The sequence below is a fragment of the Periplaneta americana genome, chromosome 1 (assembly GCF_040183065.1).
Source record: "Periplaneta americana isolate PAMFEO1 chromosome 1, P.americana_PAMFEO1_priV1, whole genome shotgun sequence".
Lineage (NCBI taxonomy): Eukaryota > Metazoa > Arthropoda > Insecta > Blattodea > Blattidae > Periplaneta > Periplaneta americana.
Genome location: NC_091117.1, coordinates 10845485 through 10873267, shown reverse-complemented (window position 1 = coordinate 10873267; position 27783 = coordinate 10845485). Strand labels below are relative to the sequence as shown.

Below are 27783 nucleotides of genomic sequence, written 5' to 3'. Positions count from 1 at the left end.
GCCGCTGTGGAGTAATAGCACATCTGACCATGAAATGAGCGGCCTGGGTTCAAATCCTGGTTGGAACAAGTTACCTGGTTAAGGTTTTTTTTTTTTCGGGGTTTTCCCTAACCCCTTTAAGAATAAATGCTGGATAACATTCGGCATTGGACCCTGGACCTATTTCGCTGGCATTATCACCTTCATCTCATTCTGATGCTATATAACTGTAGCAGTTGATAAAGCATCGTAAAATAACCAATTAAAAAATGCTTCGCATTAATTTGTTATTGTCCACACCTGTGGAGTACCGGCTAGCGCATCTTGCCGCGAAACCAGGTGGCCCGGGTTCAATTCCAAGTCGGGGCAAGTTTTCCCTCAACCCAATACGAGCAAATGCTGGGTAACTTTCGGTGCTGGACCCTGGACTCATTTCACCGGCATTATCACCTTCATCTCATTCAAATGCTAAATAACCAAAGATGTTGATAAAGCATCGTAAAATAACCTACTAAAATAAAATAAAAAAAATTAATTTGTTATTCTAATTTCTCATAACTGAGCCCTTCCTTCATCAAACATCACAAGCCGCCATTCACTAGTTCTTAATTCTAGTACATTAACAGTTAGTTTGTAGTCTGATGCATTTCTCCAGAAATACCATTACTGTTAGCTTTGTTATAATTGAATTACTTGGAGTTGAAATATAAACTTGAACTGCTATTTGAATTATCTTTTTATAAGTTTGAGTCTAACCATAATTCTGTTAGCTGATTGCTTGTCTGGGATTCGACCCTAATGTTGTCACTCTGTCTTTATTCCAGACGGTGCTGCTGTACGCTCTGAAGCACAATTCCCACCGTTCTCGTATGGGCTCCACAGTGCGGTACTTGGATGCATGGCGTCAAGTGACGGAAGTTCTCTTTGCCGTCACTCCTACTGAAGTTCTTCCCTTTGAATTGCGCAAACAGCTGCTCCTGGAGACAGTGCGCCTCATACTCAGGAAGGTGAGAAATGGAGAACTTGGTGTGAATAGATACTGAGATATGAAGCTAACATTTGAGGGCCACATAGAGATATACCATTATATTACTAATGAATTTTATCAGTTAATTCTTCTGAATCCTGAGACATTTGTCGTTTTATTTTTTAAGAATAAAAAATAATTCCACACTACAAAAAAAGAAGTCACTGAAAAGAGGAAAAATTCTGAAAAAATTCTGCACGTTACAGTTACAAATGTAGGTATAGGCTGTTATACCAGACTTTGGATCTCTGTACATACATCTTATATCATAATCATGTATGAAGTTTCATATCATCATCATCATCACCCTTCACGAATTAGGCCTCTGTAGACCTGTTTCGGCCCCATCTAGCAGTCTTCTAAAAGGTCTTCCTGGTCGGCAATGTCCTCTAGGTTTATACTGCATCATAATTTTTGGGATTCTTGAATTTTCCATTCTTCTTACATGATCTAGCCAATTGAATTTGTAACTCCTGATTTTTTCTTCTACTGACTCTACTTCTAATTGTTCTAAAATTTCTTCATTCCTTTTTCAGTCTAAATGAGTATATCCTGCTGTCCTCCTGAAAAATTTCATTTCCGTTGCTTTGATTCTGTTCATGTCTTTTTCCTTTAATGTCCAAATCTCGCTTCCGTATAAAAGGGAGGGTAATGCTAGTGTATATATTTTTATTCTTGTAGATTTTTGTACTAATTTAGCTTTTAATGTAGTGTTTATTATTCCTAGAATTTGTGTAAATTTGGAAATTTTCTTGTTCACATCTTTTTCATTTTGATAAGATATTTCACAACCCAGATAATTGAAATTTTGTACTTGTTTGAGGCATTGGTTATTGTGTATTATCTTATTTCTGACTGGGTCTTGTCCTAAAAATGCCATTACTTTTGATTTTTGTGCTGAAATTTCCATCTCAAAATCTTTTAATATTTGAAGTTTGATATAATATACTATACTCTCAAAACTCAGGAGGTTAACTTTGGTATAGATATTTCATGCAATCATTGGGATTTCTTTAATTCCCTTGTCAATTTTTTTAATGTAACATTGTATTTACAGGTACTGTTGCAAGATGCATTGCCTGAATTAGCAAACCTGGCATCAGGCGTGGTACTCCTGCTACTGGTGAACCTTCGGCATTGCTTAATGCTGAAGCAGAAGGAAGCAAAGTTCGGCCCTATCAAGGAGAGGCTGGGAAGCAGCACCGCACAGGACGACCTGCACCACGTGCCCAGCCTTCAGGCCAACACTGCAATACTCAAAGTTATCCTGTCCAACATTGTTGAGTGGATTTTGAAGTCAGGTAAGGGTTTTGTTCTCCAAATAGCACAAATAACCGAGAGTTTGCTGTACTTAGGGCCGATTGTATAAACTATTTAATCTTAGATCAGAGGTTAAATTGATCCTCGTTCTAGCTAAACTTGGAATTTTGTGTGGTATAAAGTCTGATCTGAGATTAATTTGTCTTAAACTGAAGTCAACTTTGACTGAAGAAATTCCTCCAATTAAGTCAGATGATCCAAGTTCAGTTATTTCTTTTCTGTTTGAAATATACGAATGGCAGATTGTACAAATAAAGTATCCATTATTATTATTAATATTACTAGATATGGTAGGTACATTTATATATATTTTTTTCAATTTCTTGCCTTAATACACAAACATTCTTATACTTTATAAGGCTCTATCGTGTTCAGCAGTATGAAATAACATAATCTATAATTATATTATGTTTATAACAACCATTAATTATTAATGGATATGATAGGTACATTCATCAATTTTCAATTAACTGTATTACTAAACGAAAATTGTCGTTTTATAAAGCTTTATTATGTTTAGCAGTATCAAACACCATAACATGATAACAATTTGGGGAACAGTCAATCTTCTTCTTATTGTCCGCCATTATTTACAATGCACAAAACAAACCAGTGTCTCCAACAGAGTGTGCGGAAAGTCGCCAAAAAGTAGTTGAAAGTAGCTAGATTTCTCATTATTAACAAAGAAAGATTAAATTTTGTCACTATGGGGTGCTAAAAAGGTCGCTAAATCCCTATTTAAGCAATATAAAAGTTAAAAGAAATTGTCGTTGAAAAAGAGTTAAAGTCTCTAGATTGGCAACACTGAACAAACCTGTACAACATGGCCCATGCATCACATACTTCACCTGTTTATGTGATGTTGCCAAATCCTTTTCACGTGAATTTAGATTGCATTTGAACCAAGGTAATTAGATCGCAGAAAAGTTTTATACAATAGAAGAAGTGTCTGAACTCTGTTCACTTTCCAATCTTCGATCAAAGTTGATCTTTAGTCAGGGAGTTTTATACAATTGGGCCGTAGAGTTTTCTGTTGACACTTACTTGTTGTAACAGTGTTATATACTTTGTGTGAATAATATAAACTAATAGGCACCACAAAACATTCAGACTATTTCTACTTTATATTTAAAAATAAACTCGAAATCTGGTTTGAATATTGGATTCATAATTCTGTAGATATTGAAATAGAGCTTTAATATTAAAGTCAAAGTGTTGTATTATAAAGACCAATGCAAAATATATTTTTATCACTTATCATTTTTTAAGAAAATTCCACTATCTAATTAAAACAAAATCGTAAAAATCTAGCCAATTCCAGTCACTTCCATGCCTTTGAACAGTACAGTACACAGGGAACTTAGCTTCACCAAAGCTTACTGTATAATTCTTGCACATATTTATGTGATGTCCAGTAAATAAATTTTTTGGGCATCTTAAATTAAAATTTCGTAAAAAGAACTTCTTCAAAAACACTGATTCCGAACAAATTCGTGCTAAAAACAAAAATTTCGCGTTATTTCACGAGTTTAAACTTAAGATATTTTGATCCGGAAGTTCTTGAAAAATAAAATTTTTGTTTTTATCGGCTGAAAAACGTGTTCCACAAATCCGTGGTTTGCAAAACCTAGGTATTTCTATTACCTATTTTTAAAAAGGGGGACAAAACCAACTGTGGTAACTTTCGAGGAATATCACTTCTGTTGACGTCGTACAAAATTTTGTCCAATATTCTTTTGAGGAGATTAACTCCGTACGTAGATGAAATTATAGGGGATCATCAGTGCGGTTTTCGGCGTAATAGATCGACTATTGATCAGATTTTTTGTATTCGGCAGATAATGGAGAAAAAATGGGAGTATAAGGGTACAGTACATCAGTTATTCATAGATTTCAAAAAGGCATATGACTCGGTTAAGAGGGAAGTATTATATGATATTCTTATTGAATTTGGTATTCCCAAGAAACTAGTTCGATTAATTAAAATGTGTCTCAGTGAAACATACAGCAGAGTCCGTATAGGTCAGTTTCTATCTGATCCTTTTCCAATTCACTGCGGGCTAAAGCAGGGAGATGCACTATCACCTTTACTTTTTAACTTCGCTATAGAATATGCCATTAGGAAAGTTCAGGATAACAGGCAGGGTTTGGAATTGAACGGGCTACATCAGCTTCTTGTCTATGCGGATGACGTAAATATGTTAGGAGAAAATACACAGACGGTTAGGGAAAACACGGAAATTTTACTTGAAGCAAGTAAAGCGATCGGTTTGGAAGTAAATCCCGAAAAGACAAAGTATATGATTATGTCTCGTGACGGGAATATTGTACGAAATGGAAATATAAATATTGGAGATTTATCCTTCGAAGAGGTGGAAAAATTCAAATATCTTGGAGCAACAGTAACAAATATAAATGACACTCGGGAGGAAATTAAACGCAGAATAAATATGGGAAATGCGTGTTATTATTCGGTTGAGAAGCTGTTATCATCCAGTCTGCTCTCCAAAAATCTGAAAGTTAGAATTTATAAAACAGTTATATTACCGGTTCTTCTATATGGCTGTGAAACTTGGACTCTCACTCTGAGAGAGGAACATAGGTTAAGGGTGGTTGAGAATAAGGTGCTTAGGAAAATATTTGGGGCTAAGCGGGATGAAGTTACAGGAGAATGGAGAAAGTTACACAACACAGAACTGCACACATTGTATTCTTCACCTGACATAATTAGGAACTTGAAATCCAGATGTTTGAGATGGGCAGGGCATGTAGCACGTATGGGCGAATCCAGAAATGCATATAGAGTGTTAGTTGGGAGACCGGAGGGAAAAAGACCTTTAGGGAGGCCGAGACGTAGATGGGAGGATAATATTAAAATGGATTTGAGGGAGGTGGGATATGATGATAGAGACTGGCTTAATCTTGCACAGGATAGGGACCGCTGGCGGGCTTATGTGAGGGCGGCAATGAACCTTCGGGTTCCTTAAAAGCCATTTGTAAGTAAGTAAGTAAGTAAGGTATTTCTAATAATTACATATTAAAAAAAAAAAAAAATGCACGCATGCACACACAGACACACACACGGTGCAATGCAATCAATATATTTCCGAACTGCACTTGTATTTATTGTACTGTTAAGCATATACGCATGTATCGCTGAAGATCATTGCTTCTATGCCTGTTCAGTCAGTCTATCAAACAGTGTCGGATTGTCTTTAAGAACTGAGCTTCTACACGTGATTTTGCACGAACATGTCAAGGACTTTATACAATTTTTCCTGAAATCTCTACATATACACCTTATGGCTAGTCTTCTTCTCTGCCTTTCAAGTGAAGCATTTAATGTAGATTCCAGGCATTTTCCTGGTTCTAGATAACTTCTCCGTTTCCTCTGCCCTGTGTGTTGTCTACATTCAGAGCAGTCGGAAACTTATTGATTGCCCCTTGTATGTGATATGTATTAGGGTGCTCCAAAAAAAAAATCAAATTACGAAATGTTTATCTCCACAAAGTCAGTTTTATTCATATACGTGGTACAGTCATTAAGTTCTAATACTGAGCGCATAGTGGCGTTGTGGTGCACTATAGCGCATAGGTGGCGCCATGGTATGATACCTTGTCAGTTAGTCTCTCGACCCAACAAGAGACAGTTGAGTGCATGCACTGTAAGCAGAACTACGGTCTTTGTTGTGACGGTGATTTGAATGCGCGCGTCGGAACTCGAGTATGTTGCAGTTTGAGCAACGGGCAAACGTCACGTTCTGTCAGAAATTAGGCGAAACTGCTATAACCGATCATAACTGGAGACGAAACATGGTGTTTCCTTTACGATCCGCAACTGAAGCGACGATCTGCCACCTGGAAAACGCCATTATTTCCACGACAGAAAAATCCGCAACAAGACAGGTCAAAAGGCAAGGTGATGCTTTAACAGTTTTTTTTATTCAAATGGAATTGTTCACATAGAATTCATCCCACAAGGTGCAACTGTAGACAAGATCCTCTACAAAGAGATTCTTGGCCGTTTAAGCAATTCAATTCGTCGTAAGCGTCCTGAGCTTTGGCATAGGAAGAACTGGCTGTTGCTACATGACAATGCCCCTGCACATCGCTCCATCCTTGTCCAAGAGGAACTTGCAAGGCAACAGGTCGCTGTTTTACCACACCCTCCGTACTCACCTGATCTCGCACCATGCGATTTTTTTTCTCTTTCCCCTCATGAAATCAATCCTACGAGGGCGTAATTTTTATGCGGCCGAAAAGGTCATGACTGCCACAAGAGAAGCCGTACGGCATCTTCCTGCCAACATCTTTCAGCAGTGCTTCCAGCAGCTACACCAACGTTGGCAGACGTGCATAGCGGCCAAAGGCGACTATATTGAGGGAGGATGTCGATCTGTTTAAGTGTACGCCGTATCACGCGGCATCTTCTGAGACATCCAGATTCTTGTGGGTGCCTACCCTTCAGGCGTCAGTGTCAGAACTTAATGACTGTACCACGTATATCTAAAACAAGCACATACAAAATTTAACAAATAAACTGTTCTTATTGCGAAGTTTTTAAAATTGTAGTTTGCTGTGTTTTGTTTGTGTTGCAGGCATTGCATCACAGCAGCTGCGAGCCAATTTGTATGGAGCACTGCTGAATTTCCTGCATATCGCCTGTATCGGAGGTGCTCTAGTGCCAGAGGTGGCAGGGGAGGATCTGAACAGTACCTACGTCAGCCGACTGGACAGCTCCAAGTACCGAGGCAGCACTGCTGAGCAGCGCAGTCAGTGCCAGGCCAGTCTGGAGGTCATTGGTGGCTTTGGTGAGGGACTGGTGGATGTCCTGTGCCATGACTGCACGGGTGGCCATGACGTGTGTAAGGTAAGCTGATATTTTGCAACCCTCGAGAACTGGTTGGTGTGAATTCTTAACTTAATTGACAAGTACCTAAATATTTTTATTTGGAGGACCTCCAACTACAAGTATAGATTGTCGCAGGCCATTTGTTATACTGAAGATAATTCCTGGAAATATAAATAAATTTATACATAAAATAATTTTCAGTAAACAGGAAAAAATATATAGATATTGATTTAAACAAGTCAACTTTATATACTACAGATAATTGCTTGCTGGAAATATAAATAAATTTATACATAAAATCATTTTCAGTAAACAAGAAAAAAAACATAGATATTGCAAATCAAGCTTCCAGATATAACTCCCTGTAAAGTTGATTTGAATAATTTTGAGGAAAAAATTGTTCCGGGGCCGAGTATCGAACCCGGGACCTTTGGTTAAATGTAACAATGCTCTACCATCTGAGCTACCCGGGAAGTCTACCCGACACTGAACCAACTTTTCCCTCTATATCCACATACCTTAAAGTGAGCTGACAACCGTCAAGCAACCAACATTGAGTGCACACTAACTCTGTGTGACAGAGATATTGATTTAAACAAGTCAACTTTATATACTAAATTTATACATAAAATAATTTTCAGTAAACAGGAAAAAAAGACATAGATATTGATTTAAACAAGTCAGTTTTATATAATAGAGGTAATTGCTAGAAATATAAATAAATTTATACATAAAATAATTTTCACTGAAAAGGAAAAAGATCAAAGATGTTGATTTTAAGAAGTCAACTTTATCAGGACACAACATTTCGACAACAGTAACAATACATTTTCTTCACAAACTTGCCCTCAGCAAAGGCTTTCCCGTCATCTGGAGTGAGCTTCGAAATCTCGTAACTCAACATCGTAATTTTTGTCTTTCTTGAAACTTCCATCTTGAAGTAAAAATTGCTACTGTGTAGTGACTTTGGACAGTACTGGAAAGTGATGGAAAATCAAGGAAAGTCAATGAAAAGAATTATGGTCGATGGAGGTCAGGGAAAGTCTCAAAAAGTCATGGAAAGTCAGGGAAATGAGAAAGTTCCCCAATGGTAAGAAATTCAGTTTTTGAGATAAAAAGTCACAGTTCTACTGATTTTACTAGTTTTGCCTTCTTTGGTTCACAGATGTTGGCATTGTCATGTCTAGACAAACTCATAGAGCTGGACCCTCACACCAGCTGGGTATCGTTTCTGTCGTCGCGGGGCTACCTCAAGCATCTGATCGACAGCTTGCTGAACTCGGACGACAAGCTGATCTCCATATTAGAGACAACTCCCATCACCCTTCGCCCACTTTATCTGTACGAATCCAAAATGGTATGTAGCGTTCATGTGTTTTAATGATTTATTACCTAATCCAAGAATGGCATGGGGATGCATATTCATTGTACTTTTGTTACAGGCATTGTTGTGCCGCATTGCTTCGACTCATTCAGGGGCTGAGCTTCTGCTGGAGCAGGGCACATTCGCCTGTCTATCATATATGACAGCGTTTGACCGTCATCCAGATATCGTGAGACAAAAGTAAGTAGATGATGGTTATTCTGTGAGTTTTGTTTCCTTGAATGAATTTTTGTCTTAATGAAAGGTAATTGTTTACGTTTTTAGTCCACTCCAGCTTTGTTATTAACTTATTAATAAAAAAGAGTAGTGACATGTCTTTCAAAAGAAATAAGAAAATAAAAAAATAGCAATATTTTGAATGGTGAATATGTTGAGAACTGTCAGCTGTAAATACATATTAAGCTCTATCCATAATGCGAACTTGAAATGTAAACAAAAACATAAAGTTTTAGCATTCAGACTTACTTACAAATGGCTTTTAAGGAACCCGGAGGTTCATTGCCGCCCTCACATAAGCCCGCCATCGGTCCCTATCCTGAGCAAGATTAATCCAGTCCCTATCATCATATCCCACCTCCCTCAAATCCATTTTAATATTATCCTCCCATCGACGTCTCGGCCTCCCCAAAGATCTTTTTCCCTCCGGTCTCCCAACTAACACTCTATATGCATTTCTGGATTCGCCCATACATGCTACATGCCCTGCCCATCGCAAACGTCTGGATTTAATGTTCCTAATTATGTCAGGTGAAGAATACAATGCGTGCAGTTCTGCGTTGTGTAACTTTCTCCATTCTCCTGTAACTTCATCCCTCTTAGCCCCAAATATTTTCCTAAGAACCTTACTCTCAAACACCCTTAACCTATGTTCCTCTCTCAGAGTGACAGTCCAAGTTTCACAACCATACAGAACAACCGGTAATATAACTGTTTTATAAATTCTAACGTTCAGATTTTTTGACAGCAGACTAAATGACAAAAGCTTCTCAACCGAATAATAACACGCATTTCCCATATTTATTCTGCGTTTAATTTCCTCCCGAGTATCATTTATATTTGTTACTGTTGCTCCAAGATATTTGAATTTTTCCACCCCTTCGAAGGATAAATCTCCAATTTTTATATTTCCATTTCGTACAATATTCTGGTCACGAGACATAATCATATACTTTGTCTTTTCGGGATTTACTTCCAAACTGATCGCTTTACTTCCTTCAAGTAAAATTTCCGTGTTTTCCCTAATCGTTTGTGGATTTTCTCTTAACATATTCACGTCATCCGCATAGACAAGCAGCTGATGTACCCCGTCCAATTCCAAACCCTGCCTGTAGCATTCAGACTGAGGAGCCTATATGTAAGGAATAACCAATTCTGTTAATTCTCGAATGGTATTGTTGATTAATGAAATTCACTATGGGAAGGAGTCCCCGAACATTGGTACCCTTATGGATCTCAGATCCTTTAAAGTTTCCGTGGCTTTACGCCTCGGTTACAAAATCTGTCACATTCATAAATGTATCTGTGGCAATACTGTAGATTCTTATGGCCACCATGCCTTGAGTTGTGTCATGAGTAAGGGGCGTCTCTCTCATCATTCATCTCTCAATGACATCATTAACAGAGCATTAACATCCTCAGAGGTTCCATCCATCTTAGAACCTTCCGGGATCAGCCGTTCAGACGGCAAGAGACCCGATGGTCTGACTCTAGTCCCGTGGTGTGTAGGCAAATCCTTAATTTGGGATTCCACATGTGTGGATACACTGGCCCCTTCAACCTCTAAGACACCAGGATCTGCAGCAGAAAGTGCCGCTGTCAGTAAACACCATAAATATAAACATCTTGCAGATAATTTTATTTTTGTCCCTTTCGCGGTTGAAACGTTTGGATCATGGTGTAGTGAAGCCAAAGCTCTCATCTCCACCATAGGCAGAAGATTAGTGCAGCTTTCTGGGGACCCTCGCAGTCAATATCTATGTCAGCGTATTGGTATCGCCATTCAGCGCGGTAATGCTACAAGTATTCTTGCATCCTTCCCCGAGTCCTCTTATTTAGATGAAATTTTCTTCCTTTAATTATTCAATTTATTTGTATTTTATTATAGCATACATGTCAATGTCAATACAATTTTTTATTTGTAAAACTAAAATATTCAGAAAATGTAGTAAAACAAGATTGGCATTGTTTTATTCACCTGTATCATGGATTTTAGATGTTAATTCTTATGTTACAAGTCAGTTTCACAATGCTGCCCTATTCTGTGTACCTCAAATAGTGGAGAGCACAAAAAAAATACAATGATAGATTTATTCTAGACTTGGAAGCATTGTTGATGCATATTTTTACTTTTGCCTCTTCAAGAACTCTCCCAAGCACAAGCTTTTGCTCTTTTGGAAGTGACTAATTATAAATTATGTTATGATTTTAAATTTTTGTAAAACAGCTGAGTATATTATTATTATCATTATTATTATTATTATTATTATTATTATTATTATTATTATTATTATTATATCATCAGTGCTTTTTTTCTGGAAAAAAGTTTACCGGAACTCGGATCACATTATACAACAGAAACGTAGGTTTAAAAATATTAGGCCTATCTACCTTATATTACAATAAGTTCCAAACAGAGCTCATCGATTTTAAGCATAACGGGAATTTTGCGATTTCGAGCTATAGTTTCAGGATCAATAACGGAAGATGGCAGCACTATATTGCATGAGTTACTTTTGCACCAACGATAATAATGAGAAAATGTAAACTCTTGGACTCGGTAGTGGGGGCAATTTTAATTTGCAATTTCACTTATAAAATATATCTTGTTGGAATTTGTAATGGCAGAAAGTTTACCGGAACACATTCTGGACAGTTCCAGCTGAAAAAAAGCGCTGATTATTATTATTATTATTATTATTATTATTATTATTATTATTATTATTATTATTATTACTACTGCATATTCCTATACCACCTAACTGACCAACTTTTTTTTTTGACACATATGTAATTATGTTTTATATCTGTCTTGCACTTGTAGCTTACTCAGAGATCTGGAGTTCGTGCCTTCTCTCGGTGCGCGATACCTGCAGATCTTATTTCCTGCATTGGATTTATGTGACGCTATTTTAACCTCTCTTGGTACCGACAACCAGTCCTGTACAGCACAGGTAATGCGAAATATTTGTATTCTAAACATATCTTCTTATTATTTTTGGCAGCTGATACATATTTGGGTATTCTTGTACAACCAAGTCACACAGAACACGTTTCTTTCATCTAAATTGATTCGTCTATGGTCTACAATTCGAATTTTCTTCATTTGCCATTTTGTATTCACATTCATTGACACGTTCCTTTCTCATGAAGGGAAGAAACATGGCATTGGAACCTTCACCACTCAACAGTCACGAGTTTCCTCTGTTCATAGAAGTATCTGTGTTAAGACTGGTCCACAATAAACTGGGAACGAGAACCAGAAGGGACCACTTCTGTGGTGTAGGGGTCAGCATGCTGGTCCCTTACGCAGAGGATCCGGGTTCGATTCCTGGTTGAGGTTTTTCAGGGTTTCCCCTCAACCGTAAGGCAAATGCCAGGAAATTCAGGTCACAACATCCCTGAATATCACCGGCCTCATTCATCACCAAAATCATATTCATAACAAATCAGTAATACATATACAGTCGCCATCTATAGTCCCGTCGCTCTAATTTCCTGCAGCCAATCGCATTGCAGTTCGGCTACATTTAAACGTGTGCGTCTTGTGATTCGCTGATGAAGACGATATTCATTTCTTAAGGCTCGATAAATACTTAATATAATCGCCCGCCATTTTGGCTCTTTCGTTGGCGTTCGCAGAAAGCACACGAGGACGTTATTTGCCGCTCAGTTATTTGCTGAATTACAGTTCATTTGATTTATTATCATAGGAGCTACGACATGATAATGTTTAATGATATGGCAAATAGATTCCTCGTATGGTAGCTCGGCAATGAAAGAACAAAAATGACGAACGATACTATCTACCTAGACTTTATAGAGCCTTCACTTCCTAAGACGTAAGCAAAGAGGAGGAGTCATGCCGGGAATAACAGCGTCGCGACTATAGTTCACAACAATAGAACCAGTCTCAACAATAGTACAGGCCTTCGGATTTCAACCAAAAAATTAACTCACAATATGACCAAAGATGTTAAAGCAAATATAAATAACACAGAGAGAGAGAGAGAGAACGAGAATGGGAAATGGAGGATGTGAAGATTCACAATGAATTGAGAATCGAAATGGCTATGCATATTGATATGCATGTCAGTAACAATATGTAAAGTCAATATTACCCATTCCTCATATTTTCCTGAGTTAAATATTGCAACTGTTATTTTCATTCTGAAAACCTGACAATCCTAGGCTGTCTGCATGTAAAATTAAATTAATTATGGTGGAAGGTTGAAAAAGATTCGATGAAATTTCTGAGCAAGATATTGACAAAATAACTAAAATTGAAAAATCAGTAAAAGTTAACGAAAAAAAAAAAGCCGAACAACTGTGTAGAATCACAGTCTACTATATACAGTCGCGAAGCTTGAGGTGTTTTTTTGCAAATCTCGTGATAAAGCACTCCAAGCGGTTAGCAACTAGAAACAATAGACTGTCCATGGTCGACTTTGGACTGTGTCGTATTTCTATCGAGTGCTAGCTCGTTGCGTATTTCACATTGATGCTTGTGAAATGTTCGTTATTGGTTGTAATGAAAATGTTAATGGCTAAAATATAATAATTGAAATAATAATATGGGACAAGGAGGAGACGTTTGTAGTGCTATAAATAGTAGCAACAGTAAGAGAAAGAGGCCAGAGTTATCCTTTTTCCGATTTCCGAAAGATTCAGAAAGGTTCCTGGGTTTCCACAAGAATGCTGTGCAGAAACAAAACTGTTAATTTTGAAGTTCTTTGTGACTCTTAGAATACATTACTGTATATCCTTAAATTTCACAATGAAATGTTTCAATCTAACCGAAAGGACATTAGATACCGGTTAAAGTTCTGTCACTTAGGCTGCTAAATTTCCAAAGAAATAAAGGTTAGGTCTACTTTTTTTTTTTTTTCAGAGGATATATTTTTAATTGTAGCTATTAATTTTGTTATTTTTTTATGTGTTATTTTACTAGAGACGTAGAAAATTTAAGTTCGTTTTAATGAAATTTATTGATCACGTTTTATTTTCAATTCTGGTGGGATTATTATTGCTTAGGCCTACTTTTTTTTTTTCAAAGGATATGTTTTTAATTATAGCTGTTAATTTTGTTATTTTTATTTGTTGCTTTACTAGAGAAGTAGAAAAAGTCTGTTAAAATCAAACTTATTGATCACGTTTTATTTCCAATTCTGGTGTGATTATTATTGCTTAACCTCATCCCACTTTGTTAACTACGTAAGCCTACACTACAAGTACCAGTACACGTAAGTTACTCCATTAATTCATATTTCCATTATTATTGTTGTAAAGGGAAATGCAAATTAATATTTATTGGTTTCATAGTTAATTATCGCTATAATCTTGAATGAGTGAAGCTATTATAGTAAATTTCAGTTCGTTTTGCACAAACAAAAATTATATTAACTTATTTCTTGCAGGTATCTTCGAGTTTATGGTGGAATTTAATATACTTAATTAAAATAATAAATTAACTTTATGCATTTAATATTTCAGTAATGGAAGGAAGGTGTTAATTTTTCCAAAAGAACACAACGAAAGTGTAACATATTTTGTCGTCTACTAGGAGAGAGATCTGCGATGATGAGGCGATAGTAGCGATCCTAGTGGTGGGCAACTACCCAAGTTTGCATTTTTACTACATATTGAGCTTTGCGACTGTATATAGTAGACTGTGGTAGAACCAAGTTAGGGAATTTTGCAAAGAAGAAAGATATACTGAGCTTTTATAATCTTTCATCAAGAATATAGTAGGCCATGCCAACCAGTGAAATATTATGTGTTTGTGAATTAAGTTTCTTATTTATTAATAATAATAATAACAATAATAATAATAATAATAATAATAATAATAATAGATGTAATATGCATTTTTTTTATTATCCAATTTAATAAACCCTATTTCACCCTGAGATATATTAGGGATATAGTTGGCATCAAAATACATATTTTATAACCAATAAACAATAGTAAAATTATAATATAAAATTGTGGTCACAGTTACAATTCACATGAATTATGTAGAAGAATGCACCTTAATAAAAAATGGATCCTGTTAAAGATTAATGAAATGTTTGAGGAATAATCAATGCAAAAGATATACAAGAATGTCTAACCGTTTCAGAGTAAATACACGACCTTAAAAAGATAATCAATAGTAGATTAATATAACAAAGTTTGACTTTCACTTTCAAATTAATACTTAATTCATGAACAATGGAACAGTTAAGAGTAATAAAAGGATACTAGCAATGATTCACGGTTACAAGTTACGTGATTCAGGAACAAGTACAATAATTAAAATAATAACACAAGTAATGACTTATAACTAACGAATAACGAAATTCTTGAAGGGCAATATATAATAGTAGGGGCAATACAAAAGATTTAAAAACAAATGTAAACAGTAAAGGAATAGTAGAAAAATTGACTTAATATTACAAGTTAAACACATTCTTTTTAAAGCAATAGGTAACAACAAAGAGATACTAATAACAATACACTGACTGTAGTTACAGATTAAACACATTATTTTAAAAACAAACACGCAAAGGATCAATAGCTATTTTCAGGCATTATATACATGGACCATGACTTTAATTCACATCTTCTTGACGTTACTTCGTATATTATTTTGTGTTTCAATCTATTTCAATTTGTTATTTTTCACTGTAACAACAAAAATATGTTTCATAAAGCCTCAAGGCATTTCTCTGTATGTAATATGCAGTATCTGTTTTTATTAATTACTTATTATTCTATTTGCAAAATAGTCGTAATAAGTACTGCTTCTCCACATCTGTGGAGTAACGGTCAGCGCGTCTGGTCGCGAAACCAGGTGGCCCGGGTTCGAATCCCGGTCGGGGCAAGTTACCTGGTTGAGGTTTTTTCCGGGGTTTTCCCTCAACCCAATACGAGCAAATGCTGGGTAACTTTCGGTGCTGGACCCCGGACTCATTTCACCGCCATTATCACCTTCATTTCATTCAGACGCTAAATAACCTAGATGTTGATACAGCGTCGTAAAATAACCCAATAAAAAAAAAAGTACTGCTTAAGAATTAGATTTTTTTTAGATAATTAAAGTTGCTCGTAAATTTATTGGTCAGTTCAAAACCTCGTGGCATTACCTATGATAATTCTGAATGTATGATAACATGGCAGAAAAAAAAGACTAACGAAATCTATTTTGTTACAGATTCTCCATTTCCTGCTGAATCATTGCGAGATGGTGACCATGGTGCTCAGAGCTGGAAGTCCATACATGCAGCTTGGTCACCTGAAGGAGTTGGCACGCTTGACTGGAGTTATAGCTCGTTCAGCTTACCAAAGTAATCCCATAATTCATTTCGAGTTTCCCCTTCCTCCACTTCTAATATCTAGTTTACGTTAATATCCAGTTTCATAATGTTCATCAGATTTCCTCGACAAATGTGAAAATAAGGGGGTTCAGAATGCCCCTAACCCTGTAATGTTAACTTTTAACTTCTTGACCCATTTTCTTACAAACTACTATGTGAAGAACTGTACATTTCCATCACGTGTTCTGACATTTTTTTTTTCAGTCATTCTTTTTTAAGTGACGTCTCTTGAGTCAAAAAATTGAAATAAATTTGTGCATGTACACTACCGGTCAAAAGTTTTCGATCACAAATCACAACCATGGATTTGTGGTTAAAACAGGGAATTCGTTTTGAATATTCTATCATATCATCTTGACATTACTTCGTATATTATTTTGTGTTTCAATCTATTTCAATTTGTTATTTTTCACTGTAACAACAAAAATATGTTTCATAAAGCCTCAAGGCATTTCTCTATATGTAATATGCATTATCTCTTTTTTTTAATTACTTATTATTCTATTTGCAAAATAGTCGTAATAAGTACTGCTTAAGATTCTACTTTTCCTTAGATAATTAAAGTTGCTCGTAAATTTATTGGTCAGTAATAATAATAATAATAATAATAATAATAATAATAATAGATGTAATATGCATTTCTTTTTGTTATTCAATTTAATAAACCCTATTTCACCCTGAGGTATATTAGGGTTATAGTTGGCATCAAAATACATATTTTATAACCAATAAACAATAGTAAAATTATAATATAAAATTGTGATCACAGTTACAATTCACATGAATTATGTAGAAGAATGCACCTTGAGCAGCTGGCTATGAACTGAAAGGTCCGGGGTTCGATCCCAGGTGGTGATAGGGTTTTTTCTCGTTGCCAAACTTTCAGAGGTTCACTCAGCCTCCTATAAAATTGAGTACCGGGTCTTTCCCGGGGGTAAAAGGCGGTCAGAGCGTGGTGCCGACCACACCACCTCATTCTAGTGCCGAGGTCATGGAAAGCATGGAGCTCTACCTCCATGCCCCCCAAGTGCCTTCATGGCATGTTACGGGGATACCTTTACCTTTTATCATAATGCTAGAGAGAGAAAATATTTATTTTGTTGGTCTATTTAGTTTTTCCAATGTGTTTGTACATTGAAATAAAGTATATGTAGTTTTCATAGCTGATCAAAAACTTTTGACCGGTAGTGTATATTTTTTATTTTCATATGAATTTAATGTTTTTCTCCTTTGTGTATATTAGTACTGTTGTCTATATATTTAAGCAATATTTAATTAATAATTATGGTTTAAAATTATTTGGTTTCGTTGCTTGTCACATCCATTACAGAATAGATAGAATTTTTTTGTTCTCTAAAAGTGGTTTACTCCAAACCAAAGTAATGAATAAAATCTATATTATTAAATTATTTTATAGGAAAAATCATATCTTATTTAGTTCAAAATATGAACACAATTTGGCCAAATCACAGGTGATATGTGCCCGTTACAACCTTCCCTAATTTCAACGTCTAATAGCCGAAAAATATTAAGGTTTATTTCATCTTGAGGAATTATATACAAGTCAAATTCTACTTTTGCGAAATCACGAGTCATGACTGGAAAATAGTAACTGTTAGAAATTGTTGCCTTGTCAAGAGTGTAGAGATGTGAGGTAAGATGTTTTGGACAGTTGATCTAAATGCAGGATATTAACGGAAAACAAAAAAACAAAACTCACCCTATACTTTTATTCTGTTCCTCTCATTTTGTATTGTATATACCTCATCATCTCCTGGTTTGGTTGTCTCATGAGTGATGCCTTATTGGTGTCACTTGTGAGATTCAGACCTGTCTTCTTACAGTTGACTAAACAACAATGAAATATGTTTCAGAAATGTGTCACGTCACAGCAAATGATCCTCGAGTGGAAACATCATCTCAGCTGCATCGCATTCAGAAGTTAATGTTGGCACTTCTGCCTCGGTTTGTCGTTTCCGAGTCCTTGCTGCGGGAACTGACAGGCTCTGCAACCATAGCTCCAAGCAGAACGCCAGCAATCAGTGGACCAGATGCTCAGCAGGCGGAAACTGTAGCTGGAGAGGACAAGATGGAAGCCGTGCTGCGGTTCTTCCAGGTTGCATGCCATCTGGTGCTTTATGCACGCAACATTGTTGCCAGCAGAGGTGTCGATCATCGTGCTTCAACTGTTGTGTTCAAACCATCACTTGCAGAATCAGCAATGGCGGCCGAGAGGAGGACCAGAGGTCAGTAACAACACTTTTCATTTTTCATTCTGATCTCTTTGTCTCACATTATTATTATTATTATTATTATTATTATTATCATCATCATCATCATCATCATCATTGTTTTCATCATCATCATCATCATTTAAAAGAGTAAGGGCCGATTTCACCAGCATGTTCCTAATCCACAATTAACTAATTGTAATTTCTTTATTAAATCTACATACTTATGGCGAAGTGTATCAACATCGGTTAAAAACGCAGTAATCGTAGATTATGAAACAACGGTTAAACAGTAACAGTAGTTAAAATGTAATTTGTGTGCACCATTCATAATCACCGATTACTTAAACATGGCTAGCTGACACCTCATTTAACCAGAGTAAAGTCTATAATGGTACACTGTTTCTACAAAATGACTAAAGGAAAGCATCCATACCGCTACAAAGATAATAGTCAACGTCTAAAAATGACTGTGCTCACTCCGTTCTACATCGAAATGAACGTGTCCTACATTTTCGCTTTGCATTTGTTTGCCTTTGGGCGCTGTTATACTTGCGAGTTGCGTTTCCTTGCTGTTAGGTTAAAATCGTACAAAATAGAAAATTGAATGCAAAAATGATTATATCCTATTGTGTGGTTGAAGTATCGCTAGACTTAATTACTAGAATTTAAATATATTATATAAACAGATGGGATATCTATAAAGGAAAAGTTCGCAGAAGATTAATAGGAATGTGTGTACGATCCAGGACCCCATTTACACGAGGGAACTGTTCATTATCCTATGATCCATCCATAACCTCTCTTTGTTCAGCCAGTGACATAGAGAAAGAGATATTAAATTATTGCCTCTTAAAATACAGAAAATAACAGTTACATAGAATCGTAATATAAGCAGGCGAACCATAGGAGAAATATGACTTTTTGTGTTATTTCAAGTGATCCATTTGTAGATTTTGATAAACGAAATCCCTCCTGAAATTTTCTGTCACTTAATTCCTCCTAAGAATTCTCTCTTTCCACTAAAGAACCTTCACGCTCACGCTCTATCAAGTAATTCAAGTACTGTATAATAATAATCGTCTTCGAAATAAACATCTGTGGCTCTGGCCGCCATTTTGCTTTATTTGCTCTACTAATCACTGGTTATCTCCTTTAACCGCTCGAATATGGCCGGTTAGAGATTACTGTGGTTAACCTCCTATTTAAGTCGTAACCGAGGTCGATCCACTGTAAAAATGCTTAACCAGAGGTTAGGTGACAATTTTAACCGGTGTTTACACTAACCGATGTTGATACACGTGGGCATTAGACTTCAACAAACAAAATTTGATAACACGATCTCAAGGGAAAAAATGGAACTCTCTGCATCATAATCCACAGTTAATTTCCGATTTACCACGAAAATCATCTGTAGCTGCATTTAGATTGGCAACAGGCCATGATTGTTTGGCCAAACACCTGCATAGAATAATTGGAATATATCAGTCCCCTAATTGCCCATTGTGCAACTGAAACCAAGAAATGGATTCGGAACACCTCAAAATCTGTGCTTCAGTGGCTGACCATGATAATATCTTTGAAAAATATTGGAGTGCAAGAGGTCAAATGACTTTATTGTCAAACGCCTGGCATTAGAAAACAACAACAACTAATTGTAATTTAGCTTAAATACGGAAGTTAAATCATATTTAATTCATTTGCATTTCACCAAACTAATACGCATTTAAAATAAAGTCAATTAATTTAATTCCCAATTAACTCATCATGGCCTTCGGAATCATAGTAAAGTAGTAATTCCGAAGGCCATGTGCCTTGTTAATGTAAGGAGTGACCTTTATAGTGAGCTCATTTGTTATAATACAACAATAAAATGACGTCATAAACAGATATAACCTCAAAACATATTAAAAATCTTTGTAAACAAAAAGACGGATGGGCAGAATTTAGAAATAAGTAGAAATAGATTTCAATGCAAAAAAAGAGAACCTCAGCGCAATATCTTTAGCAATATTGAAGACAAAACAGGATAATATGAAAGTAGATGCAAGGAAATATCATGCAACAAGCAAAATGGAAAGACTTTATGGATTGTGCTGTAATATTAGGCATACATGATAAATATATTATTCATATTACTATAGTTGCCATATTTTAGGCAACCAAAGATTGATTAAACGTTTCTTCAATAAATGTATCATTTAAATAATATTGTGAAGTATTTAACTATCAGTTGGAAATTCCAAATCATCTTCTATACTATTCAAAATATGCAATTTTTATGTCTTCCTTAGCATAAACCGCATTTGCAAATCTTTTTTGTTCTTTGTATTAAAATGATCTTCTCTTTTGGAAATCCTGGTGACAAATCATCATTTTCAAATATCAAGTCCATCATTCTCGCCATGATGAAAATTATTGTTAATGTATGATTAATTATTTAAATGGCCAAATATTGACCAATTAACTTAAATGTAGTTTAATGAGAGCTTAATGCCCAATTTATGTTGTCCCTTTAAGTGTCAATTAAAAAAGACTTCAAGCAACAATTGAAGTTAAATATGTTTGGTGAAATCGACCCTAAATCGACTTAAGAGTTCCTTTGTGGTCGACACTTCGCACCTTGTCAAGTCCAATATGTTAATAGTTGTGTTGCATCTTGTTTCAGAGGGCCACAACATGGGTGAAAGCACAGTGCCAAACTTGGGCGAGGTGGTGCAGCAGTTGGTGCAGTGCGTGGAGCACCATCATCGTGAGAAAGCAGCCCTCGACCTGTTGTCTCGCAAATTGGCCTCTGTGCTCAACATGAACAGCACTGAACTCAAAGAAGTAAGGTCGAAATACTTTTGAAATATGTAACATTTTAGAGGTATGAAGTTGGTTTCTCCGAGTAACATTTTTAACGAGACTCTTTTGTTTACGATTATAATTGGTGACACAGTTTGCTAGAATGTGCAGTCATCGCTCATGATTGTTTCTGAGGCAATTTCGAGGCAAATGTGCATTGTGAGCAGTTAAAGGTCATGTTCTCAGAATACCACAAAGAAGGCCATGTTCAAGCATCGCCGAGTAACAGCTGTTCATGAATTTTAATCTGAAATATGGCAACAAAGTTTTTCTGATGATACACAATAATTAATCTTAAAGGGAGAGGGGGTTTGTTTATGCTCGACCATGCCGAAATGTAGTAATTATACACCTGGTAACAGTCCTTTAATGCATGTCATTAAAGTGCACCTATTCATTAAAGTTCAGGTTTTCGATTATTCTCGGATATGCAATCGAAAGACGAGGAAAACGTCACGGAGGCTGGAAATCCAATACTGTCGCAGAAGGTTATGTTCTGTTACTATAATAATTAGCGTTAATTGTAAATAATATTCAAATAAATTCAATTTGTCATCTCGTTTTTCAATTCTAAATCAATTTCAGGTTATACATTCTCTGCATTACATCAAGGTCAATGACATTATTGTTCCTCGGAAAAAATCAATACTTTCGTGTCTGCACACATCTTACAATTCACGAGCTATGAACAAGGTCACTTCCGATCTTCTGTCTGTTTCATAAACAAACATACTTGCGTCTTAATTACTATCATTATAGGCTCGTTGTATAATGTACTATTAAAAAATTCTGAATATTTTCGCAAAAATTCAATTTACTTGCAAAGAAGTTACAATAAGTAAATTATGTATATTAGTCTATAAAAAAATTTAAAAAAATTAAGGAAAAGATGGATACTAATGAATTTCCCCCCTCCCCCTTCCCCACAAGAGAAAGTGTTTTTAATGAAAGAAATAATTTGTTATTATGTTTTGCATTTATGCTTACTTTCGTAAATTTGTGGTGTCAGATTTCCGCCATACTTTGATAAAATGATCCATATAATTATGCTCTTTTATGACTCACAGGGAGAAATGTTTTTCAGTTGCAGTCACTGTTTTATCATGAATATCTTTCCTCAGATTTAAGTTTTCATAGGGATTAGTTGCAATTACTTCATGTATTAATATTAAGCTATCATTAATGTTGAAACGTAGCCTTTCCTGCGCCATTTTGCTCACAATAAAGCTTCATGAAAAAACGAATGGGAATATCATGTCATTGTATCAGGATTTACAGTTTACCATAAACGAAAACCAGAGTGGCAAAAACTCTCTATTAAATGCGGAAAAACGTTAAATGGAGGTTGCATAAAATCGGGGATATACTGTATACATACACATATGTTCTTTTTTTTTATCTACATAATGTATATAAAGAACAAATGTTTGTTTGATGTTGTTACAGTTTCTGCCTGATGGTTCCATGAATTCTGGAAATGTGGCTGAGAACCGATCCATAGCTGCTCAGCATTTGACCCAAAGGGTGAAACTCAAGCGCCAGGAGCTGCAGTATTGCTCCTTCCTCATAGAGAATTGTCTGTATCTCGTATGGTGTCATCTAGACTATTACATGCTCCGTGCTTTTTCCCGAGGACATTCAACTACCAATATCTTACCTCAAGGTAAGCATGTCTATTTTTGTTGTTTAGTGGTGAAAAGGGACATATCTTTATAACAAATGGTGAAATAATAGTACATTATGCAACAGGCCTATAATGGTAGTAATTAAGACGCGAGTATGTTTATGAAACGACCGCAAGCGAGTTTCATAATTTTCATACGAGCGTCTTAATTACCATTATAGGCAAGTTTCGTATGACTTTTATGCTCGACCATATTTCTAACTTGAAATTATTCATAGGTTTTCATGTTATTCTTATCTGACTGGGGAGCGAAACTGACCTTGTGCAATATCTCGTAAATTGTGAGATGTGCGCAGACGCGAAAGTATTGATTTTTTCCGAGAAACGAATGTCATTGACCTTGATATTATCTAGAGAGTAAAATAAAGATTAATCTTGATATAACCTTGAAATTGATTTAGACATTGAAAAACGAGATGACAAATTGAATTTCTTTGAATATTATTTACAATTAACGCTAATTATTATAGTAACAGAACATAACCTTCTGCTACAGTATTGGATTTCCAGCCTCCGTGACGTTTCGCTAGTTGTCTTTCGATTGCATATCCGAGAATAATCAATACTTGTGCTTTCATATTGCTACAATGGTGTTTTCTGATTGGTGGAACACCTGAACTTTAATGAATAGGTGTACTTTAATGGGGTCCATTAAAGGGCTGCTACGAGGGGTATAATTACTACATTTCGGCATGGTCAAGTATAAAGAAATTTTAAATTCACGAAAATATTTCCTGGACCCAATTTACTTATATTTTAGATGTTAAATTATTTCAGATGATGAAAAATTTATTAAAAATTGTCAACCATCTTCTGCTATCCTGACTTGAACTCTTTTTTTGGGTTGTCATAAGTTGTCCTTCTCCAATATTCCCCTTCTTGACATTTTTTATAATGTAAACGAACATTAAATCCACATAACTATTGTCATTTTATTGAACCGTGATAAGAGTCAGAGTCATAAGTAATTTCTGTTGTTACAGGGTCCTTACCACAAAGTGGAGAATCATCCTGGAAAGCGTCACCACAAGAAATAAGCCAGTTGAAACAGGGTCTCATATCCATTTTCAACGACAGTTTCAGCAGGAAGCTCGTGGACACAAAACAGGTGAATTTGTAAACACTTCTCTTAATGACATTAACTGTATTTGATGAGTAAGCATCCCCTGGATCTTTTAAGCTGTTCAGAGATGAAATGCTTGCCTATGCACTCTAATGTAGCAGATTCAAACTCTTGTTACTAGCGATACATTTTTCAGATGAGATGATGTATAGTCTGGGTCAGCTTACTTCATACCCTAAGGGTGAAACCTAACCATTTTTTCCCCATTACTACATATGCTAGTGGATTGCGGTGATTTTCTAGTTTGCAGGTTGAATTTTCTTTTGCCAACTTCGTTTCGAATTTCAATACTGACAAATGCTACAAATGGTAGTAATTTTGTAACTAGTATGTTGGCAGCTGAGACAAATATCGACAATATTTGTCGGTACTGGAGTTCCATGAAATTAAAATTGTACTAGATTTCTGAGCCTGTTACTGGAAACTAGTGAAATTTGAACATACTAATAATTAATTAATATCAGTATTAATATTAATACATAATAGTTATTTAAAGTGTTGCGTTGTGGTTATAATTCAAGACCATAGCCAGATAAGTTTTCGGAGTTAGTACTAATAATAATTTCATGTGATCAAACAAAATAGGTTAGGTTAGGTCTCGTGAGTCAATTGTTTAGTCAAACCAATGAATTTCGTATTGCCAGACAGAATACTAGACATGTTGATCCCTTTCTCGTATAGTTTGCCTATGAAAATATGTTACAAATTATTGAATTATTTAGAATAAACGTCCAACATAAATTACGCTAAGTAAATAAGTCATTTAGTATGAAGGATTGTGTAATATCTGGTAACAGTTGGCAACACTGACAAGACGGCAATATTTGCTGTTTAGGAACTGTTCTTATGTGACCTTCACTATAAAAGCATTACAACTGCTCCAATTTTAATACTATATTTAAAAAAAGACATGTCAGCATGAAGGATACAATCAGATTTCGTTAATATATAGCTGATCCTTCTCATTAAAACATGTTTCTTTTTATGTTGTTTGTACATGATTTTCATACCATTGTTTAATAATCTAGTATTATTAATTCAAGATGGATATAATCATTTCTTTATTGTTCCTCGTGATTATATACATAAATATTATATGGTTTCATAATATTTTTGGCAGAGTCTTCTTAATGTTTTCCCATTGTTCAATTTAATACATCAATACTTCAAGAGAGATACAATCACTTCTTTGTTATTTCTCGTAGTTACGTACATAGTGCTTTTAAAAAATAAAGCATAATTACAATTACAATGGAATGAGAGGATTTGGACAAAAAGCCCAGAATATCATCTGAAAGATCATAATTTTTATGTAGTACTTCATTTGTTTCATACAGAAGCACTATGGTTATGGTTACTATGGTAACAATTTTATTGTTGATACATTTTATAAGTCCCTGTGTTATAAAAGCAGTTTTATTGATGAAAGCAACATAAAACAAGATGTTCTTAACAGAAAATGGGAGAATTGATATTTATTCTACTCACAGAGAAATAGAAGGTCAATTTGGACGAGTTCCGTTAAAATGTGTGCACACCTCTTGTTGTGTATGTCTTCTGTCACCAAATCCTATCTTCATCAGAATCTCAGTTCTCTTATTTTGTGTTAAGAACATCTTGTTTTATGTTGATTTCATCAATAAAACTTCTTTCATAACACGATGTGTAACAAAATATATCAGCAATTAAATATTGTTACCATAGTAACCATAACCAATGTGCTTCTGTATAGAACAAATGAAGTACAATAATGCGTAAAAATGTGTTCTTGCAGATAAACTCTAGAGTGTAATTTAAAAATATTTTCGATGACATAACTCATACAAGTTTAAAAAATATTTTGTTCACATAAAAATATTTGTTTCTAAGTACAAGGTTTGACACTTTTGAACTTTTTGTGAAAAATACTCTCTTTATTTTAGTTGCAATTATGCGTTGCATTTGAAAAACCCTTTATGATGCATAATCACAGTCTTTTATATACAGTCACGAAGCTTGAGTTTTGAGGGTGCTAGAAACAATAGACTGTGACGGTACTATTTTGCATTGCCTGTAATGAGGCGATATTAACGATCCTAGTGGTGAGCAACTATCTAATGTTTGTATATTTACTACGTATTGAGCTTCGCGACTGTATATACTAGACTGTGGCATAATTCTGTGTGATTTTCAATATGGCGTTATTAATATTTCTCCATTTCTTATTGTATTATTTGAACATTATATAACCACTTTTTTATTATTTTAGTTATGTATATGAAGTTCGATTTCGTGTGGTCTTTTATTATTCTGTTTTAAAATCCAAGTTATTTTCAGTGTCACTCCAAAAATTACTCTTCTTTGCAAATCACAAATGTAATATGTCTTCATGCTCCTGTGAGTAATTGATAATATGGAGATATTCATTGATGTTCTGTGTACAATTTTTTTATGTAAATTCTAATATTTTATGTTATATTAAAGTCCATATGTGTGATATTCTTTACAGGATCAACCTGCATCAGACAAAGGATTTATCGAAGCTCTCCTACGGAGAATAAAAAGACTTATCCAGTTCGTTCCAGTAAAATAGGAAAATATTTACCTTGTTATTAAGATCTTAGAAAATAATAGTATATTGGGCATGTGACTTGTCTGAGTCATGGAGCCCAAGATCCTGGAATCAGGTACATAAAGATGCCTTCAAACTTGGAAGTTATCATTATGTCAAAGTGCCAACTTCTGCAATTTTTTATAGCGTGTATAGAATTTAAGCTCAAAATGTGTGGTGTCAATTAAAAGCATGATTGCTTGCTTGTTTGTTAGTTTGATTGATTGACTTTTTTATTTCAAGTTCATACAAGTTCAGTAATAGTTAATTGCAATTAAATTAAGAGAAATTTTGGAGAGGAGGGGAATAAAATGTGTAAATCTGCCTTTCCAAAAATTTTTCGATCTCTGTATTTATATTGAATTTGTACTGTAACTTAAAAGTGTACAAAATATTTATAAGTGTGTGTGCTTATATTGTGAAGATTGTTCTATTAATGAGTTTATTGGTGCAAATGAAAAAAATTCTGCTTGTATGCAGATATTTCCAGTTTGCAGAAATTGGCATTTGACACAAGACAATGTAAATTTATCTTGTTATTTATGTGATATGTGAAAGTATGTTTTCAAAAGAACATGTTATTAAAACATGAGTTATGTAATTTTCATTGACCTTTGGCAATTATTTAAGATAAGAACTTATACGAGTATATTTAAAAAAAAAAAAAAAAAAAAAGGGTATTTGCTCAATATATACAGTATGTTCTAGTGGATTCTGTGTAGAAGTTGGGGATGTGTTCTTGACAGGGGAAAATAAATATTAGATACAGTTTTGTCGAAAACACTATTTTTTTTTTTTGATACAATGCCATCTATCCTCTTAGTGGGACTCTTAAATTTTTCCCGATATTTCAACTTGACTTACACACTGAAGTTAATCTTATATTTTAATTACATATTTTGTACAAAATACAGGATAATCCCTTTTTAACATACTTACGTACTTACAAATGGCTTGTAAGGAACCCGGAGGTTCATTGCCGCCCTCACATAAGCCCGCCATCGGTCCCTATCCTGTGCAAGATTAATCCATTCTCTATCATCATATCCCACCTCCCTCAAATCCATCTTAATATTATTCTCCCATCTATGTCTTGGCCTCCCCTAAGGTCTTTTTCCCTCCGGTCTCCCAACTAACACTCAATATGCATTTCTGGATTCGCCCATATGTGC

At 35.1% G+C, this 27783-nt stretch overlaps 1 protein-coding gene across 1 annotated transcript in view; it reads left to right on the top strand.

The window, feature by feature from the left end:
- The window catches only part of Nup205 (nuclear pore complex protein Nup205), an 81053-nt gene extending 53833 nt beyond the window's left edge, over positions 1-27220 (top strand). Inside the window, exons 23-34 of the mRNA XM_069833648.1 lie at positions 804-986; positions 2064-2307; positions 6925-7196; positions 8344-8535; positions 8621-8742; positions 11603-11732; positions 15974-16106; positions 18011-18382; positions 21036-21196; positions 22661-22877; positions 23882-24006; positions 26510-27220. Of these exons, the coding sequence (XP_069689749.1) occupies positions 804-986; positions 2064-2307; positions 6925-7196; positions 8344-8535; positions 8621-8742; positions 11603-11732; positions 15974-16106; positions 18011-18382; positions 21036-21196; positions 22661-22877; positions 23882-24006; positions 26510-26593 (2235 nt within the window). The 3' untranslated portion in view covers positions 26594-27220. The remainder of the gene's footprint in view (positions 1-803; positions 987-2063; positions 2308-6924; positions 7197-8343; positions 8536-8620; positions 8743-11602; positions 11733-15973; positions 16107-18010; positions 18383-21035; positions 21197-22660; positions 22878-23881; positions 24007-26509) is intronic.
- The last annotated feature ends 563 nt before the right edge of the window (positions 27221-27783 follow it).